The sequence below is a fragment of the Pantherophis guttatus genome, chromosome 7 (assembly GCF_059756535.1).
Source record: "Pantherophis guttatus breed Tessera chromosome 7, ASM5975653v1, whole genome shotgun sequence".
Classification (NCBI taxonomy): domain Eukaryota; kingdom Metazoa; phylum Chordata; class Lepidosauria; order Squamata; family Colubridae; genus Pantherophis; species Pantherophis guttatus.
The window spans coordinates 88,253,452-88,275,286 of NC_142069.1; the positions used below are offsets into that span (position 1 = coordinate 88,253,452).

General features: G+C 43.3%; 1 protein-coding gene across 23 annotated transcripts in view; it reads right to left on the reverse strand.

Moving 5' to 3' along the window:
* The window catches only part of MAGI2 (membrane associated guanylate kinase, WW and PDZ domain containing 2), a 630,648-nt gene that overhangs the window by 163,543 nt on the left and 445,270 nt on the right, over positions 1 to 21,835 (reverse strand). For 13 of the 23 annotated variants that reach the window (XM_087873383.1, XM_087873381.1, XM_087873380.1 and 10 more), the window contains one exon: positions 17,239 to 17,319. The exons of the other annotated variants lie outside the window; for them this stretch is intronic. In XM_087873383.1, the coding sequence (XP_087729509.1) occupies positions 17,239 to 17,319 (81 nt within the window). The remainder of the gene's footprint in view (positions 1 to 17,238; positions 17,320 to 21,835) is intronic. 23 annotated transcript variants of the gene reach the window in all.

Genomic DNA, 21,835 nt, shown 5'->3' on the forward strand with positions numbered 1-21,835 from the left:
GAGGGCAGCTCTATGTGAACGCACTGGGCGGTGGGAGGCTGGTAGGAGGTGGTCCTGCAAGTATCCCGGGCCCATGCATTAGATTTCTGCCCAGCTGAGGCGCTCAATCCACTCTGCCACCCAGCCTATCAGCTGGGCTAAAAAACGACAAATAAAGGTAGGTATAACGCGGGGGTGTGTAGGAGGGCCCAGCTCACAGTCATAGAGAACCGGTTCGTTGACATCACATCATCACCACTACTGGCTCACCCGAACCAGGCTGAACCAGGAGCAACCCACCATTGAAAGGAAGCCTTCGCAGCAAAAGATGCATCTGGTCTTCGTTTGAAAAGTGACTCATTGGGTTCCTATGGGCAACGATTCAAGAACGGTTTGCAAATTGGGGTTGAGTCGGAAGCACCACAATGTCCCTCCCCTGTGGTGTCACTCTAGAGGCCAGAAATGGGCCTGTTTCCGGCCTTCCCAAGCCTCAGCACACACCCTGCACTTGCCTGTATCCAAAACGGGCCACGTGGGGACTCCTGGGAGTGGCGGGGTGGGCGGGACCAGCCAGGAGTGGGATTTGGGGGTTTTCCAAACTGCACGGAATCTTAGCTAGAGGTTCTCCCGAACCCCTGTGAACCCCCAGCAGCCCCACCCCTGTGTCAAATGTTGTACAGAATTCAATGACATCCACTAAAAACGATCTATAAAATCGAAACCCCTCCATCAACATAAAGGGGCATTCTTTCCCTCGATATAATTTGACTTTCGACAAGGATTTCTTCGGCTAAAGCGTGGCCCTATAAACAGAAGCTAATTTAGAGATTACCTCAGAAAATTTTTTTTCCCCAAGTGTCTGCCTGAAGCTCCTCTTCAGACCTAGGCCAATTTGTCATGGAGCTATCATAAATAGGAAAGAAAGAACTGAGGAGTGAGGTGAATACCCTAAAGTGTTTCCATTTAAAGTCGCCAAGCTTCACGACGTCTTGGCTGAACTAAGAGTTTAACACCCTCCTGCGCCTGTTTCTTGCAAACGAAGATCGATAAAGGGAGGCCTACTTCCTTTTTCCAGATGAGCTTGTCTGCATTATTGATCTTCTACTTGAAGGATCCCCGTTAAGCTTCCCAGGAACTACAAAGCAGACCGTTTCCAAAACGCCACAATAAAAGTAACCCCTTTTTCAACTGTGAATCACATAGCATGGGGCGGCCGAACGGTTTGGCAAAGACTGTGTGCCTTACGCTCCGAAGATTTTCACGAGGCAGCAGAATGGAGGTCCAAAAGAAGACCCCAAAATAGACGGAGGAACGGAAAAATGGACATAGCAGATTCTCACAGGTTCAGAGATAGGGCAACCTTTAGTTTTGGAACAAACTTTATGCTCTTAGGGAATAGATAAAGCTTCAAGCAATAAACGACACCGAGAATCTGAGTTTCTTTCAGCTTCCAAATTGAGAATAGAATAGAATAGAATAGAATAGAATAGAATAGAATAGAATAGAATAGAATAGAGCAGAGCAGAGCAGAGCAGAACAGAACAGAACAGAACAGAACAGAACAGGGAATGGAATGAAAATAGAAAAAAATAAGGAATGGATTGGACTGGACTGGACTGGAACAGAACAGAACAGAACAGGGAATGGAATGGAATGAAGAATATAGAATAGAATAAGAGTGAGAGTGAGAGTGAGAGTAAGAGTAAGAGTAAGAGTAAGAGTAAGAGTAGAGTAGAGTAGAGTAGAATAGGGAATGGAACGGAATGGAATGGAATGGAACGGAACGGAACGGAACGGAACAGAACAGAACAGAACAGAACAGAACAGAACAGGGAATGGAATGGAATGGAATGGAATGGAGTGGAATGGAATGGAGAATAGAGTAGAGTAGAGTAGAGTAGAGTAGAGTAGAGTAGAGTAGAGTAGATAGAATAGAATAGAATAGAATAGAATAGAATAGAATAAGAGCAGAGCAGAGCAGAGCAGAACAGAACAGAACATGGGATGAATAGAGAATTCTTTATTGACCAAATGCGATTGGACACACAAGAAATTTGTCTCTGCTGCATAAGCTCTCAGTGTCCAGACATACAACAACAAAGTGATAAGTCATCGTTCATAAACTTGTCAAAATTTCCAGCTTTCAATTCCCAAACATTAGGGGTGCTGAAACATTGTGACCTGCCTCGGGGAACTGTAAAGCATTTTAGTTACTTTAATATAATTTAGATGTGCTTGGTAAGTAACTTCCATAAATATAGTAACTTTTTCTGTTTGTTCCATTAAATCATAGTTATTTATGTTAGATCACAGTTAATTTAGCCCTAGTAAATGAAAAGCCTAAAGGAGGAAAGAAAAGTGAACAAGAAACAACAAGGAAAGGAAAACAGTAGGAAGTCCCCGAGGAATCATGATATATAATGTAAGAGATAAATGAATCCAGACATCCGAAATAAATCACCTCACGTGCATCTTGTTTCTCATTTTCAAAATGGGACAACGCCCTCTGAAAGCTTGTAAAGAAGGAATTTTTCTTCCCTTTCCTGTCTCCAGCAGTAGCAGTTATTATAATGCATTTGATTTTTTTTTATTATTATGACATTGTGCCCAATTCAACAAACCTTAAACAGGTAATCCTCCACTTATGACGCTTCATTTAGTGACCGTTCAAAGTTACCACGGCCCTGAAAAAAGTGACTTATGGCCACACTTACAACTTTTGTGGCACCCCCACGATCATACGATAAAATTTCAGATGCTTGGCAACTGGTTCCTATTTATGACCGTTGCTGTGTCACAAGAGTCACACGATTCCCTTTTGCATCCTTCTGACCTGCAAAATCAAGGGGGAAGCCAGACTCGCTTAACAACGGTGCTGTTCGCTTATCAACTGAAGTGATTCGCTTAACCGCTGTAGCAAGAAAAGTTGTAAAATGGGGTGAAATTCACTTAATAAGTTCCTCACTCAACAACCAAAACTTTTGGCTCAATTGTGGCTGTAAGTCACTTATTTTCCCTCCCGGTTCACAAATGTCAGTCCACGCATGCGCCCGGCCTTTCGTGCATGTGCCCGGCCTTCCGTGCATGCGCCTGGCTTTCCGCACATGTATCCGGCCTTCCGCGCATGCGCCTGGCCTCAAAAACATCCATAAATGGGATGGCAAAGAGCCGAGGCGGGTGGGTGGGCCCACACCCATGATTTCCACTACCGGTTCGGGCAAACCGGTCTGAACCAGCTGAATACCACCTCTGTTGTAAATTGAAGTTACCTAGTTACTCTTTTTTAATATGATGGATTCGGAGAATTTGTCCTAAAGTCGAGACTTTGCAGATGAAGTAATAAATATGTAAATCAATACATTTGATAGATCCGTTTGGTATAGCAGACCAACCCTTTCTAAACACGGATGGTCTCTGGTTGAATTTCAAATAAATCTGAGTGGATCATTCCGGATTACAAGTTGTAGGAGTTAGAATGCATCACACCCAAAATGCAACAGATTAAGGACAGCTGTTTAGCGACTCTCTACTTAAAAGTAAAGATAAAGGTTCCCCTTGCACATATGTGCTAGTCGTTCCTGACTCTAGGGGGCAGTGTTCATCTCCATTTCAAAGCTGAAGAGCCAGCGCTGTCCGCAGACGTCTCTGTGGTCATGTGGCCGGCATAACTAAAAGGCAAAGGTGCATGGAACGCTGTTCCCTTCCCACCAAAGGTGGTCCCTATTTTTCTACTTTCCTTTTTTACGGGCTTTCGAACTGCTAGGCTGGCAGAAGGTGGGACAAGTCATGGGAGCTCACCCCGTTATGCGGCATTAGGGATTCGAACCGCCGAACTGCAGACCTTTCGATCGACAACCTCAGCGTCTTAGCCACTGAGCCACCGCATCCCTTTTTTGCAAGGAATAGTTTCCTTGCAAAAAATTTGCAAAATTTTATCCAAAGCAAAAAAAAAAAAAGGGAGGGGGGAAAGAATTAAGATAAAACTCGGATGAGACTCTTGCTTTTTTTTGCTTTTGCTTTAACAGAAGAGCACCTGTGACGTTATCCAAAATCACCGTGCTAAGAACCCTTCTTTCATCCGTTAGCATGGTGATTTTGGATAACGTTTATTTTTACGGCTTTTCTTCTTTTTATGGTGGTGAGAGAGTGTTAATGGATAATACCATGCCGCTAAGTGGTTCGCTCGAACATCAGATGCATGCAAATGGGTTTATGTAAGAGGGTTGTTTTGTTGTTGTTCAAAGCGGAACAACAATGGAGGAACATTGGCAGCCCATAATAGGGTTTGGGCGGCTGGTTGGCGGAAAGTGAAAACGTCCATTCAAAGCCCTTAATTTCCGTAGCGCAAATACACACATTTCCTGATTTCTTCCAGCAGAAAGTTTTGTAGGCCACCTCAACGCTACTTCTCTGCAGCCTTTTCGTAAGGACTGTAGAGAGGGAGAGAGAGAGAGAAAAAAAACCTTGAATTTATTCATCAGCTTTTCGTAGAACTGTTCCAACTAGCCAGGGAGAAACTGGCAAAGATTCAGAATAACAACATAACAGAGTTGGAAGGGACCTTGGAGGTCTTCTAGTCCAACCCCCTGCTTAGGCAGGAAACCCTACACCACTTCAGACAAATGGTTATCCAACATCTTCTTAAAAACTTCCAGTGTTGGAGCATTTACAACTTCTGGAGGCAAGTCGTTCCACTGATTAATTGTTCTCACTGTTAGGAAATTCCTCCTTAGTTCTAGATTGCTTCTCTCCATAATTAATTTCCATCCATTGCTTCTTGTCCTGCCCTCAGGTGCTTTGGAAAAATAAGCTGACAAAGTAATTCATACTAGGAAAAGAGTCATGTAGTTCGAAGGGAGCAATAGCAATAGCACTTAGACTTATATACTGCTTATATATCGAGGGAGAGAGAAAGGGAGAGGGAGAGAAAGGAAGGAAAATATTGCAATAGCAATACCACATATAATGCTTCACAGTGCTTTGCAGCCACCTCTAAGCAATTTACAGAGCCAGCATATTGCCCCCCAACAATCTGGGTCTTCATTTTATTTATTTATTTATTATTTAAATTTTTATACCGTCCTTCTCCCGAGGGACTCAGGGCAGTGCACAGCCACAATAAAAACATATCTCCATAAAATTTAAAAACAGTTTAAAACATATTAAACAATTTGGCCCTTATATTAAAAAACTAAAAACTAAAACACCCATTAAAATTCGTTATTTTAAGCTAGCCCAGCCTGTTGAAACAGTAAGGTCTTAAGGGCACGGCGAAAGATTTTGCCCACTTTGGAAGATTGGAAGGCTGAGTCAACCTGAGATAGATGATAGATGATAGATAGATAGATAGATAGATAGATAGATAGATAGATAGATAGATAGATAGCAATAGCAATAGCAATAGCACTTAAACTTATATACCACTTTACAGCCTCTCTAAGTGGTTTACAGAATCAGCCTCTTGCCCCCAACAATTTGGGTCCCCTTTTTACCCACCTCGGAAGGATGGAAGGCTGAGTCCACCTTGAGCCTGGTGAGATTCGAACTGCCAAATTGCAGTCAGCCGGCAGTCAGCCGAAGTAGCCTGCAGTACTGCACTCTAACCACTGCACCACCGAGGCCATGTAAATGCCATCTAAACTAACTTTCTCAGCTATCCGGGAAAACCAATTAAGTCCCCTGTGAGATTTGGCTCTTCTTAAACACTTCCAGAATCAAAGAACCCACAAAATCCACAGGTAGAGGTTTTGCTGTTTCCATATATTTAAATTAATTCTAGGTAGCTGTAATTTTTACCGGTAGCCCTTGACTTGCAACCATTTCTTTACTGACCGCAAATGGCACTGAGTCAACCTTGAGCCTGGTGGGATTTGAACTTGCAGTAATTGCAAGCAGCAGATGTTAATAACAGTGCATTAGTCCACTGTGCTACCAAGGCTCTTCTTCTTAAAAGAGATGGAGCACCAACAACTTCTGGAGGCAAGCCATTCCACCGTATATTGCCACAAACTGTAAACACGTATTAAAACCAAAAAGCGGATTCAGGTAGGAATCAGAAGCGAATTACACAAGCTGTGTATTATTTGGAACCGTGTCTGTGATTTTTTGGGCTGGCTTGGGCTGCGTTATCAAGACCCTCGACTTTATCGTTTTAATAAAATCCTGCATGATTGCACAGCTATTCACAAGGATTTCTCTGTATTTCCGGGCTTTGAGAAGCAATATTTTTCCCAGAGGGAGGCTGAAGGGAGAAGTCCTTAGTAGAAGGACTCGTCTCAGCAAGACAGAGTTCAACATGGCTTATGGCAGCTTATTAATTTATGGTTCGTCACACACAGTCAGCCAGATGTTCAGACCGGCATTTGGCATTTTTTTTATCCACCTATCGAGTTCTTCCATCTGGGCCAGGCAGATGTGGATGTTGGATGGTGTCAGAGAGCTCCCAAAGGTCCTTTTCTCAAGAGGCAGCTGGACTTTCTCGGTTTCCTTGGAAGACTTTTCGCTTCTCATCCAAGAAGGTGATGATTTATCCCTGATAGCTTTTAGGTACGCTGAGAGCTTCTGCACCGAAGACAAATTCCTCGTGTGTTCCTTCCAATCACACTTGGCCAATATTCTATTCTATTCTAAGCTGAAGAAGCTTCTTGGATGAGAAGCGAAACATCCTCAGAGAAAAACCAAGAAAATCCAGTGGCCTCTTGAAAAAGCAACTTTGGGAAAACCATGACCTGGAATGACTGAGAATCTCCATAGACTGTTGGAGATGGTTTAGGGTTTCCTGCCTAAGCAGGGGGTTGGACTAGAAGACCTCCAAGGTCCTTTCCAACTATTCTATTCTATTCTATTCTATTCTATTCTATTCTATTCTATTCTATTCTATTCTATTCCATTCCATTCCATTCCATTCCATTCCCTATTTTCTATTCTATTCTATTCTATTCTATTCTATTCTATTCTATTCTATTCTATTCTATTCTATTCTATTCTATTCTATTCCATTCCATTCCATTCCATTCCATTCCATTCCATTCCATTCCCTATTTTCTATTCTATTCTATTCTATTCTATTCTATTCTATTCTATTCTATTCTATTCTATCCTATCCTATCCTATCCTATCCTATCCTATCCTATCCTATCCTATCCTATCCTATCCTATCCTATCCTACTCTATTCTTATTCTCTTCTCTTCCCTTCCCTTCCCTTCCCTTCCCTTCCCTTCCCTTCCCTTCCCTTCCATTCTTATTCTTATTCTTATTCTTATTCTTATTCTTATTCTTATTCTTATTCTTATTCTTATTCTTATTCTTATTCTTAATTCTTATTCTTTATTCTTTATTCTTATTCTTATTATTCCATTCTCCATTCTCCATTCTCCATTCCATTCCATTCCACACTACATACTTCCCCCAACAATCTGGGTCCTCATTTTACCGACCTCGGAAGGACAGAAGGCCGAGCCAACCTTGAGCCCCATCAAAATTAAACTCCAGGCTGTGGGCAGAGTCATCCTTGCCATACTGCATTCTAACTACTGCGTCACCACAGCACTGGTAATAAAACGACGACTCGCAGAACAAGGACCGAGGAAGTTGTCAACTGATTTAGGTGGAAAACAACAGCCCAAAAACTCTTGATGTATAGGTCAGTGGGGGAAGTACAGGGGTTTAAGGCACCCTGTTATTAAGCTTATTAAGACCAGCTGCCTGCAATTACTGCAGGGTTCGAATCTCACCAAGGCTCAAGGTTGACTCAGCCTTCCATCCTTTCTAAGGTAGGTGAAATGAGGACCCAGATTGTGGGGGCAATAAGCTGACTTTGTATAAATATACAAAAGGATGAAGGCTATTGCTGAGCACATTGTAAGCCGCCCTGAGTCTTCGGAGAAGGGCGGCATATAAATCAAATTTAAAAAAAAATGTACAGCGATTTTCCCTTGATAACTAAGTAAGGCTTGTTGGCTGCGTTCCCGACAGTCAAACTCACTGAATGAAAATGGGACTCGTTTCTAAGTCAGATGGCACGATGGATGAGAAGAAGATATTTTAGTTATTTCTGAATGGCTGCGTGCATTGACAGCGGTCGATGGAATTTCACCAACCACTAGTAAGATTTGGCTTGAATGTTTTCCCGTCTTGCCAGATACGGCCTTATCTTGACATCTGCCAAGTCAGCAATGAAAGGAAGTAGAAGAACATGATAAAATGCTTTGATTTGAGTCTGGACCAAGCATTAGCTTCAGCCAACAAGAAAACAATTCATTGTGTGGTTTGTTTGTTTTCTTTAATCAAGGCTCGGTCGTGAAAGATTTACAAGCATCTGGTTATATGTCATCCCGTTTTGTCTTTGTAAAGAACTGTGGCCAACTGACTGATCCATTTTTCGTGACATGGCCAATGACATTCTTATTCTATTGTAGTCTGGTCTGCAATAAGGTAAAGGTTCCCCTCGCACATACATGCTAGTCGTTCCCGACTCTAGGGGGCGGTGCTCATCTCCGTTTCAAAGCCGAAGAGCCAGCGCTGTCCGAAGACGTCTCCGTGGTCATGTGGCCGGCATGACTCAATGCCAAAGGTGCACGGAACGCTGTTACCTTCCCACCAAAGGTGGTCCCTATTTTTCTACTTGCATTTTTTACCTGATTTCGAACTCAGGACAGCCCGGCTAACTGAAAGAGGTAGGTTTTAAGGGCCCGACGAAAAGTCCGGAGGTCTGGGATCACTCGTATCTCTGGGGGTAGATTGTTCCAGAGGGTAGGCGCCATCACAGAGAAGGCTCTCCCCCTGGGGGTCACCAGCCGACATTGTCTGGCTGACGGCACCCTGAGGAGGCCCTCCCTGTGGGAGCGAACTGGCCGGTGGGAGGCAATTGGTGGCAGAAGGCGGTCCTGTAAGTACCCCGGCCCTAAGCCATGGAGCGCTTTAAAGGTGATCACCAACACCTTGAAGCGCATTCGGAAGTCCACTGGAAGCCAATGCAGCTCGCGCAGGAGAGGAGTCACATGAGAGCGCCCTGTCGCTCCCATAATCCCCCGCGCGGCCGCATTCTGCACCAGATTTAACAGATTAACAGAGTTAGAACGGACCTTGTAAGTCATCTCGTCCAACCCCCCACCCAACCAGGAGACCCTACATCATTTCTGACAGATGGCAGTCCAGTCTCTTCTTGAACGCTTCCAGTGATGAAGCTCCCACAATTTCTGAAGGCAGCTTCTCTTCTATCGGTTGATTGTTCTCCCTGTCAGAACATTTCTCCTTATTTCCAGGTTGAATCTCTCCTTGATCAGTTTCCATCCATTATTCCTTGTCTTGGCCTTTGGGTGCTTTGAAGAACAGGTTGACCCCTTCCTCTCTGTGACAGCCCCTCAAATATTGGAAGACTGCTATCATGTCTTCCCTGGTCCTTCTCTTCACTAGACTAGCCATGCCCAGTTCCTGCAACCGTTCATCGTATGTTTTAGATTCCAGTCCCCTAATCATCTTGGTTGCTCTTCTCTGGGACTCTTTCTACCATCTCAACATCTTTTTTAATAGTGTGGTGTCCAAAACTGGATGCAGTATTTTAGGTGTGGTCTTACTAAGGCTTTATAAAGTGGTATTAGTACCTCACTTGAACTTGATTGTATCCCTCTGCCAATGCAGGGTTTCTGCTTGAGGAGGACAGTTGGACTGGAAGACTTACAAGGTCTCTTCCAACTCTGTTATCCTGTTAAATTTAGATTGTCTTCTGGGAATTGGTTATCACTCTAGACCTAGTCAATTGTATCACAGCAAAAGAGAAAGAAACTATCCATTTCTTCAACTTGCCTATGTTTTTAGAGACGCTTTAGAATAATTAGAGTCAAAAACAGAAAACCATCAAAGGTATCACTCACAGTTACTAAACCTTTTAAATGCTGCACCTGCCATTACGCATAAAATAACATTCAACTACTAATTGGAGAAAAAAAAAAGAAGAACTAAAACATCACCCTTATTGGCAAAGAATACCTTTGGGACAGAAATGGCTGAATAAATGCAAATGGCACATTTATTTATTTATTTATTTATTTATAAAATGTACTCTACAGCTGCCTACTCACTCACAACTCCTTCTGATTACAACCCATTGCTTTGTTGGAATTGTATTACATTCTGCAGAGCGGTGGGTTTCACACTTTGTTACCACCAGTTTGCAATGTATGCGCATGTTCCCTTTGCGCACGCCTCTTCTGCACATGTGCCTGGCCTTCCGCGCATGTGCTTTGCTTGCGCAAGCACCTTCCGCACATGTGCCTGGCTTCAAAAACATGCCTAAATAGGATGGCATAGAGCCGGGGCAGGTGGGCGGGTCCACCCACTATTTCCACTACTGGTTTCTGGGTCCACCCACTATTTCCACTACCGGTTCGCGGGCCCACCCACAATTTCCACTACCAGTTCGTGGGTCCACCCACAATTTCCACTACCGGTTCACGGGCCCACCCACGATTTCCACTACTGGTTCATGGGCCTACCCACGATTTCCACGACCAGTTCGTGGGTCCACCCACAATTTCCACTACCGGTTCGCGGGCCCACCCACGATTTCCACTACTGGTTCATGGGCCTACCCACGATTTCCACTACTGGTTCATGGGCCTACCCATGATTTCCACTACTGGTTCATGGGCCCACCCACAATTTCCACTACTGGTTCACGGGCCCACCCACGATTTCCACTACCGGTTCGCTTGAACCGGTCCAAACCAGTTGAATACCGCCTCTGATTCTGTAGTGGAGGAGGAGGAGGAGAGATAAAAGGGAAGGTGGAATATTGTAGATTTATCTATTTTAAGAGTTGGAAGGGAGAATTGTAGAATTTCTAATCCTCCCCTCTTCCTAAGGAAGAGTCCATTTCTTCATCCTCCATGGATGTCAACATTTTTCATCCTTATGACCAGTCCAGCATCCCCATGGTCACATGACCAAAATTCAGACGCTTGGCAACTGGTTCCTATTTATGACTGTTGCTGCGTCCCAACGTCACGCAATCCCCTTTTGTGACCTTTTGACAAAGGGGGAAAGCCAGATTCACTTAACAACTGGGTCATTGACATTATCAGCGGCAGGGATTTACTCAACAACCGTGGCGAGAAAGGTTTAACCACCTTTCTGAGGTGAGGCAAATGAAGCAAAACTCACTTAATAAAGGTCTCGCTGAACAACAGAAATGTGGGGCTCAATTGCGGTCGTACATCGAGGACTACCTGTAGTAAACATTATTTTCGCGAGCACAAAATTCAGAAGGCCTGGTGGCATTCTAAGACCTTCAAATCAGACCATCCATATTTCATCTGGGTGGAAATGAGAGAGAACTCTGGTTGTTCCAGGAAATCTTTAATAGTTCAGTTTACTTTATTGTCATTGCACCTCGTACCACAAATAAATGCCAGCTTCAGTGTACATTATAACTATAAAACTAAAACACAAACACACATCCTTCACATTCTATACAATTGAATTGAAAAACTCTGATACTGCATTAATATTGCACTATACAGTAGAATTCAATATAGTTCAATATAGTTACTGCCCTGGGGTAGAAGCTGTTTTTCAGCCTATTTGTCCTTTTTTTTCATTATCCTGTACCGTCTGCCAGATGGTAATAGTTCAAAAAAAAAAAGGTGCCCAGGATGAGGCACCTTTAAGAATGTTTTGAACTTTCTTAAGGTAGTGGGAGCTATAAAGCTCTTCCAAAGAGGGGAGAGGGCAACCAATGATCTTCTGGGCAATAACGTTAACCCTCTGGAGTGCTGTCCTATCTGCCACTGTGCAATGGGTGAACCAAACCATATGTCAGGTTTCGAGGTCGTCTCAAATAAATTGCATTTAAAACAAAGTCTTTGAAGAAAAACTCCCATTTATTAAGCACAACATTTTAAACCCGACTCCATCGAAGCCAACACTGACTTCCAGACCCAAAACCCTCCCTTTCCATTCCCCATCCCCCTGCACTCATTGGCCATCTTCCAAGTCATTCTACCCCTAATCTACTGCTCCAGCTCAAAGGAATTTCCCCCCTCCCATCCCATCTCCTAGGGGATATTATCTCCAGGGAAAATAAGTAGGTGAAAAGTCAAAGGTCCATTTCCAGATGCCACCGCCTCTCCTTCTTATGTCAGCACTAGAGTAAATGCAGCTTGAAGTGCTGACACCATAATAGCAAGAAAATTAAGCTGCACGCCATCAAAACTGAGACCGTTTCTTCACTGATGGGCTCTACATGGAAATCATCTCTGCTAGCAGAAAATGAAAATCATACAACATGAAGCCAACAGCCAGTAACTGCTTCAGATATTTAGTACTGCTAAGGAAAAAACAGAATTCTTAATGTTCAGCTGGTGCCCCTTGGCACATAAATGTCAGGGGTGGAATGCTACTTTTTATGGCCAGGGAATCCAATTAACATGGGGTCGGGGACACTGAGAATTATAAAATGAATGGGTATATTCAGGGGTGGGGCTGCTGGGGGTTCACATGGGTTCGGGAGAACCTCTAGCTAAGATTCTGTGCAGTTTGGAGAACCCCCAAATCCCACTCTTGGCTGGCCCCGTGCACCCCTCCCCTCCCAGAAGTCCCCATGTGGCCCCTTTTTGGATGCAGGTAAGTACAAGGTGCACACGGAGGCTCGGGGAGGGAGAAAAATGGGCCTACTGGAAGTTCAGGAAGGCCAGAAATGGGCCCGTTTCCAGCCTCCAGAGGGACTCTGGAGCCTGGGGAGGCTGTTTTCGCCCTCCCGGAGGCTTGAGGAAAGACTCTGGAGCCTGGGGAGGGCAAAAATGCCCGTTACGCAGCACTAGGGACTCAAACAGCTGAACTGCCAACCTTTCGGTCGACAAGCTCAGCATCTTAGCCACTGAGCCACCGCATCCCGTTCCTCTTAATTGACCCCGATAAATGCAAATGGACATTTCCTCATTTATGTCATGAGTGGCATTCGTCACCTTACTGAAATATTTGTCATTCCTGTTTTCCTTGAGCTTGGCCAACCGCTTCAGGTTCGCAGGGTTGGCCGACTTTTGGAATTTTTCATTGTTTATTACTTAATTCCTTTCCAGCTTATACTACAGTTTGTTTCTATGGGGAAAGTATGAGAAAATTCTACAGGTTACAAAAAAGCAATAGCACTTAGACTCACTGTGCTTCCTGAAAATAAGACCCTGTCTTATATATTTTTTTTGCCACTAAAAAAGGCACCAGGTCTTATTTTCGGGGGATGTCATCCACTGACTAACCTCACTTGCGCACGTCACCCGTTGCCTCCTTTTCGCTGTCAGAGGCCTTCAGGAACTTCTTCTTCTGCGGCTGGCAAGGCTTTCCTGAAGGCCTCTGCAGCTGATAACAGAGCTCCAGATCGATCCGGAGTTTTGTTATCAGCTACAGAGGCCTTCAGAAAATCTCGGGCCAGCAAGGCAGGTGTTGGGGTATGCAAGGCCTGGCTACAACTGTCCAAAGGTAAGTAGTAGGGCAGCTCCACCCTTCCATCCCCACCCTAGGTTAATTTTTACCTGTGTACTTTGGAGTGGGTGGGATCTTAATTAGGGCTTATTTTGAGGGTAGGATTTATATTGGGCACATGTAAAAATCAAGCTAGGGTTTACTTTCAAGGTAGGTCATATTTTCAGGAAAACAGGGTATATACTGCTTTACAGAGCTTTACAGCCATCTCTAAGCGGTTTACAGAGTCAGCATATTGCCCCCAACAATTTGGGTCCTCATTTTACCCACCTCGGAAGGACGGAAAGCTGAGATAACCTCAAGCCTGGTGAGATTTGAACTGTCAAATTGCAGTCAGCCGGCAGGCAGCAAAAGTAGCCTGCAGTACTGCACTCTAACCACTGCGCCATCGCGGCTCATGTGAATGTGATCCTAGAAACCACATTTGGCTTCAGAGTTGGAGGCCGGCCCAGCTGTAATGCATTCAACTACTTTAATATTTATTTTTTCATCTTCCTAGTAGATAGATGTGTCTGTTAGTCTATGGTTTTTTTTAAAAAAATGGGAAAATTAAAAGGATAAAAAAAAAAACCCAATGTTTGCTGACGAAATGGAGGCCCATATTTATCTCACTTTGGAATCAACCAAAGGTTTGAAAATCAACTTTTCACTTGGCTTGTAAGGGCTGTTCACCAATCCTTGGATGTAGAGTTATTTAGGGGTTTTCACTCAATACAATATAGGCATTGATCCATCTGGCGCAATGCATCATAATCTCATTTTAAAAGACTAATTGGGGAGAGGACTCACAATTATGCAAATTCTGTGAATCATAGCGGAAATCTGGTTGGCTGTATGCAAACTCTTTGGCTCCAAAGTCCAGTAATTCAAATTTTCACTTTATTGCCAAAAGTGAATAGCAATTTTAAACAAAAGGTTTTTTTTAAAGGGTCTACTTCAAGATATTAGGAAATGAGAATTTTATTTACATATTTATTTACCTTAGCGTATCTCTGATGGAAAGGAGTGATTTAGAAATAGGAAATATAAAATAAATAAATCAATAAATATTTATACAGCCATCCAGCTCACAAACACATGAGTTTGGTGAGCTGTACAACACAATGGTTAAAAACTCCAAAACAATCTAAAAAGAAATAAATAAAAAATTAACAGATAAACAGGAAAATAAAAAGATAAAATCCAAGAATGTGGGTGGAATTCATTGTTGGAATGTATTTTTTATGTAACAACTACAGTGGTATTCAGCCAGTAGATGGCAGTGTTTACAAGTTTGGGTCTATGGCATATACTGTACTCTATGCTCTGTTGTTCTTAGTACAGTTTCCTGTTTCTTGTTACAGTTAAAAACAGTTGAGCAGTAAAGCACATGGTGACTGTGCCTTTGTTTCCTCTGTGGTGCTATATATAAACAGAATTTCTAACATGGACATAGATCACTTAATCTTAGACAGCCATCTTGCACTCCCTTAGGCTGGTGAAAAAATGTGTTTTAAGGACCTTCTGGAAGGCTAACAGAGATGGGGCTCTTCTCACCTTGGGTTTAATGATGTTCCAGAGAGTAGGGGACACAGCAGAAAAGGCGTACTGCCTGGGTCCCACCAGATGGAACTCCTTTGGAGACAGTACCCACAGCAAGCCTTCTGCCTCACCTGGTGGGATGGGTAGTTGTAACAGGGAAGAGGTAGTCCCTCAGATAATTTGGTTCTATGCCTTCAAGATCAAAATCAGCATCTTGAGTTGCATCTGGAAGGAAACTGGTAACCAATGTAGCTCACTAACAGATATTTTCCTAGGGGACATACATAATTGTCTGTCTAGGAATAGTGTGGTGGCCTAGAGGTGGGTGGAGCTCTCGCCTAACAACCAGGAGGCTGTGAGTTCTATCCTAGGTAGAGGCAGATATTTCTCTCTCTGGGCACAATGAGAATATATCTACTGAACAAAACTCCGCATTGGTGACAGGAAGGGCATCCGGCTAATAAACACCCTGCTAGCTCCATTCAGTTGCCCAGATTCCAATCCGCAAGGGATTATGGGGTCATTAAAAGAAGATGATCATACATAATTGTCTGTTTAGCTGCATTCTGCACCAGATGAAGCTTCCAGATGTCCTTCAAGCGAAATGTTTTTTTCATGCAAAACAGGTATTCATTTCGGCAGGGATGACAATTGAAGGCTGTGTTCCCATTTCTCTCCTTCTTTTCAGGTTTTCTAATTTCCCTCCCCACATAGGACACATTTATTTTTTTTAAAAATGTCTAGATAACGATTAAAAAATATACCAAACAACCATAGGCTGTAGCTCTATGAATCATAACAAGACATTTATTTTGACACTAGAGGACACCATTGTGAATTAAACAGTAGAATGGAGAAAATGGTGTCGTTGGCAGATAAATTGAATGACGATGCTTTCAACTTTAGCAAGAGCAAAAGAAGCATATTCTCTTTGGAAACATACATCCCTCAGCAAAACAATGTAAGACGGTTGAGAAAGCAAAGCTTGCTAGATAAACTATATCTCCAAAAATAAGACCCTGTCTTATATTTTTTTTGCACCCTGAAATAGGCGCTTGGCCTTATTGCCATGCGCTCAAAAGCCCGATTGGGCTTATTATCAGGGGATGTCTTATTTTGGGGGAAACAGGGTAGATTATATAGCGCTTCTCAGTGCTTTTACAGGCCTCTCTAAGCAGTTTACAGAGTCAGCGTCTTGCCCCCCAACAATCTGGCTCCTCATTTTACCAACTTCGGAAGGAGGGAAGGCTGAGTCAACCTTGAGCCGCAGTGAGAATCGAACTGCTGGCAGCGAGCAGAGTTAGCCTGCAATACTGCATTCTAACCACTGCACCACCACGGCTCTTTAAAGCCAAAAGGCTAAGCTTAGAAAAACAAGGAAACAAATTAAAACTTGGTTTGCATTCCCAATAAAATAAAGTGGGGAGGGGTGGTGGGAAGCTAATTTTTCTTTGTTGAATTTTAGAACTTCAGCGAAATCGACAGGAAGCAGCAGAATCAAAACAGTCTTCTAAGCAGGCACTAACTCTGCTAAAAAAAAAATGAATACAGGTAGTCCTTCGACTTACGACCGCAAACTGAGCCCAAAATTTCCGTTGCTAAGTGAGACCTTTGTGAAGTCAGTTTTGCCCCATTTTACGACCTTTCTGGCCACCGTGGTTAAGTGAATCACTCCAGTTGTTCCGTTAGGAACATGGTTGTTAAGTGAATCTGGCTTCCCCGTTGGTTTTTGGTCATCGGAAGGTTTGCAAAAAGGGATCACAAGACCCCCGGGACACTGCAACCGTCATAAATATGAGTCAGTTGCCAAGCAATAGCAATAGCACTTAGACTTATATACCACTTCACAGTGCTTTCCAGCCCTCTCTAAGCGGTTTACAGAGTCAGCCTCTTGCCCCCAACAATCTGGGTTCTCATTTTACCCACCTCGGAAGGACGGAAGGCTGAGTCAACCTTGAACCTGGTGAGATTTGAACTGCCAAATTGCAGGCAGCCGGCAGTCAGCAGAAGTAGCCTGCAGTACTGCGCTCTAACCACTGCGCCACCACGGCTCTGAATTTTGATCACGTGACGACTGGGCTACTGCAAGTGCGGTTGTAAGAGTCTGATGGTTGTAAGTGTGAGAAACGGTCATCGGTCCCCTCTTTTTCACTGCCGCGGTAACTTTGAACGGTCACTAAACGACTGTTGTAAGTCGAGGACTACCTGTACAGCTGGAGCCATGACAGTTACCTTTATTATATTTAATTTAGCATTATTACCTTCATTCTCTTCCTTTGTCAGAGGAAAGCTTCCTCCATTGGAAGAAGGGAATCTTTGGATCCAACCCATTAGATTAAGATCTGTATGGGGAGAGGAAATCGTCCATTCAGGCCTACAGATTGATGGTCCTTATAGCATTTATCCAGGTACTATCAATTACTGGAATTGTCATTTTTCAACAGGCAACACAGTAGGTTTTACAACAGTCATTTTACTCAGATCATTTTCTTTCACTTAAGCATTCTTAGCATAGAGCAAATAATTCACACAGCTGGTTAAAGATTAAAACAAATTTTAAGATGCAGAATATTGCTTTAAAAATTGCTTTTTTTCATAGCATCTAAGAGCACTAACAAATTAATAAGGTGCTTTCTATTATTCATGCCCATCCGCTACAAAATAACGAATTAACGATGAGTTCTCAGAATATATTTTCAGTTTATGGGAACGCACTAAACTCTAAAAATAAAAGTATAAAATATTCACACTTTTTCTTAAAAAACAAACAAACTGACAGACAAGTGCTTTTTATCAATTCAAGACACGTATCAAAAATAAGAAGGAAATGAGAGAGGGACAAAATAATTATTTTACACTGCGGATGTGATAAATGTAAAACCTGCCCCCCTCCTCCAAGATAAAGCTGTAATAAAATCCAATGCAACTTAATTACAAAATGTAAAAAAATTACAAGGTTTAGCAGTGTGTTAATATAATGCATAGCATGAAAGAACATTCTAGAATGGTAGACTTTCAGCTACTATTACCACGCTAGGCAAGAAATTTTTTGTGCTTGTATTGACAGGGTGTCAAACTCAAGGTAAGGATCCGGCCCATGGGATACTTAGATCTCGCCCACAGGCTCCCCCTGGAATTACCCGCTGCCAGCAAAAATGGACTCCGGAGGCCACGTGCAGCTCACCTGGGCTCTGTTTTCGCTGGTAGGAGGCCGTTGTGGCTGAAAATGGAGCCCAGACGGGCTGCATGCAGCCTTTCTGAGCTCCGTTTTCGCTGGCAGAGGCTGTAAGGAGGCCACCACAGCCAAAAACGGAGCCTCGATGAATGATGTCAAGCTGGTCACTCCCACCCTGGCCACGCCCCCCCCAGGTCACACACAACCCTGATGCGGCTGTTAGGTTTCGGTGTCGTCTCAAATAAATTGCATTTCCAAACAAAGATGAAATCTTTCATTTATTAAGCATGACAATCTGTTCCCGACTACGTCATAGACAACACTGACTTCCTGACCCCAAACCTTCCCTTTCCGTTCCCCAATTCTCTGCGTCTCATTGGCCATCTTCCAAATCACTCTCCCCATATCTACTACTTCAGCTCCCAGGAATGTCCCCCCTCCCATCCCATCTCCTAGGGGATATTATCTTCAGGGAAAATAAGTAGGTGAAAAATCAAGCGTCCTCTTGCCAGCTGCCCCCTCTTCTCCTCCTTATGTCAGCACTGGAACGAATGTAGTTTGGAGTGCTGACAGCGGCCCTCAATGAAATCAAGTTTGACACCCCTGCTGTAGGAGATACAAGTGAAATATTTTGAAACATATTCACTACTGTTGTCAATATGAAACTGTATTAGACTAAATTGTGGAAAGGAAGAGAAAGGCAAGATTAGTAACGAAGTAGGTGGACTCAATTAGAGTGGTGACAGATGGAGCCTCGGAAATGCTGAAGGACCAGATTAAGGACAGATCTTCCTGAAGATATCTAAGTGGTCATTAAGAATCAACAATCAAACTAATCAAAACTAGGTATGGAATTATTATAAGTAGGTGGACTCAATTAGAGTGGTGACAGATGGAGCCTCGGAAATGCTGAAGGACCAAATTAAGGATAGATCTTCCTGAAGCTATCTAAGTGGTCATTAAGAATCAACAATCAAACTAATCAAAACTAGGTATGGAATTATTCTGGAACATTCCGAAGGAACCAGGCAATGGATGACCGACACGAATGTGGAAAACAAACATCTAATATCCCACTGCAAAACCTTTGTCCAGCGGAAACACCTGAAAAGTGGCTTCGAATTGTGTAGGCCTCATTTTCCCGCCAGAGAATGTAGGAGAAAATTTGTAAATTGTTAGCTGGGCTATCAGCTCATGAATAAAATGGGGAAAAAAAGTGGACGTAGGCATTGTGAGATAAACAACCCCCCCCTACTTCTAAGCAATTTAAAGTTATGTCTGAGGTTATCCTAGAAGAGGTTTACAATCAGCCTTTCGTGTCTGAAGGAGAACTGTCACAAAAATAATCAGTACCCAGGCATGGATTGCTGAGGGTTTGGGAGAACCTCTAGCTAAAATTCTGTGCAGTTTGGAGAACCCCTAAATTCCACTCCTGGCTGGCCCTGCCCATCCCGCCCCACCCCTCCCAGGAGTCCCCACATGGCCTGTTTTGGATGCAGGTAAGTGCAGGGTGCACGCGGAAGCTCGGGGAGGGTGAAAATTGGACCTATCAGACGTTCAGGAAGGCCGACCTCCAGAAGGCCTCCGGCGCCTGAGGAGGCCATTTTTGTCCTAACAGAGGCTTGAGGAAAGCCTCCAAAGCCTGGGGAGGGCAAAAATGTCCCCCCCCCGCTGTGGTGCAGGAGGCCGATTAGGCCACGCCCACCCAGCAACCAGGCAGAGAACCCCTTGCTAAAATTTTTGAAGCCCACCCCTCTCAGTACCCCATTTTAAAAGGAAAGGAATAATGAAACTGATGGAAAAATTATAACTAGCAGATAGTGGAAACTGCACTGCATTTAAACTTTATTTAAAGGCTGAAAAAACAACAGCCCAAAATTGATTAAAGCTGACAGCACTGGAAGAGGACATTTGACAGGAGAAAGGTCACTTTGAAATGTTTCAGTTGATAATTATATCAGACACCCAAATCGTACATTTTAACTTATTCTGTTATCTGAGATTGTTGTTGTCAGAAAGAAAGCAGAAAGAAAGCTGAAGAAACTCACTTTCCACACCTATGAAAATAACCAGTCACATCAACAGATAAATATACACCTCCAGTTTGAAGTGTAACTTTACATGTTTCTTGCTACTACCTCACTATTGTCAGGTGCAAAGAATCAGGACTACACATTAAATTCCAGTTAAGTTGATTTATTGTTCGTGCGTGCCCACACACAACTTAGTCAACAAACGGTCAGAATTAAATTGGTGCTAGATAAGAGTCAACAGAACTCAGGAGGGGCTGGAAATAGACTGCTTGTGGGAACGTAAGGATTCTAGGCTGATTTCTCTCTTGACTCCACCCTCAGTCTCCGCCTGTCCTTCTCCTACTCTGTTGATTCTTTGCTTTTTGTTTCCATTCATTTTAGGAGGTCTGAAAGGGAGCAGTTGCTCTTTTTCAAGAGGTTGAGAAGTTTATGAAAGCATGCTCCCTAAAGCAGGAAGTGCAGAGGAGGTCATCATATCAGATATTCTCCAACACCGTGCTGAAGACAGCAGGGACTGAAGACAGGACAAGATAAAATAAGGACTATCCATCTCATGCCAGCACTATCTGAATAAAATACTACCTGTAATAGTTTAAACACACAAGGTCTTTATGAAGAAGAACAACATCTTCCTTCTGCTGTCCTTACCACTTTCTATAGAGGGACGACTGAAAGCATCCTGTCGTATTATATCAATGTGTGCTTTGGAGGTTTTACTGTTTCAGACAGGAAGGCAGTGCAGAGAGTGGTGAGGACAGCAGAAAATATTATCGGGAGTTCACTCCCTTATATCCAGGACATGGCATATCAGTGATGCTTGACCAGGGTCCGCAGAATTATCAGGGATGCTACACATCGTCTCCATGACCAGTTTTCCTTGTTACCTTTTGGGAGGAGGTTTCACAGTATCCGAAGGAAAACTTTGTAATAGCTTTGGACCATATTGTTAACTCTCAAGACTCTTTTTTTCATTATGTATTCAAAACAGACTAATCCATTTTTTTTACTATCGATTCTGTGGGCGTGGCTTGGTGGGTGTGGCTTGGTGGGCATGGCAGGGGAAGAATACTGCAAAATCTCCATTCCCACTCCACTCCAGGAGAAGGATACTGCAAAATCTCCATTCCCACCCCACTCCAGGGGAAGGATACTGCAAAATCTCCATTCCCACCCCACTCCAGGGGAAGGATACTGCAAAATCTTCCTCTGGGCTAGCCAGAGGTGGTATTTGCCAGTTCTCTGAACTTCTCAAAATTTCCGCTACCGGTTCTCCAGAACCTGTCAGAACCTGCTGGATTTCACTGCTGGTATGTGTGTAAGTCTGTGTGTATGTGCTTCTGTGTGTGTTTCTGTGACTCTCTCTGTGTGTATGCATGCATGTATGTGTGTATGTATGTGTGTATACATATGTGTATTTGTGTACACATATGTATGCATATAAGTCTCTGTGTGTCTCTGTGTGTGTTTCTGTGACTCTCTGTGTGTATGCATGCATGCATGCATGTGTGTGTGTACGTGTGTGTATGTGTGTGTGTGCATATATGTGTGTTTGTATACATTTGTATATGTACATATATATATACACACACACACACACACACACACATATATACAGAATATTTACATGTGTGTTGTGTGCATGCATATGTA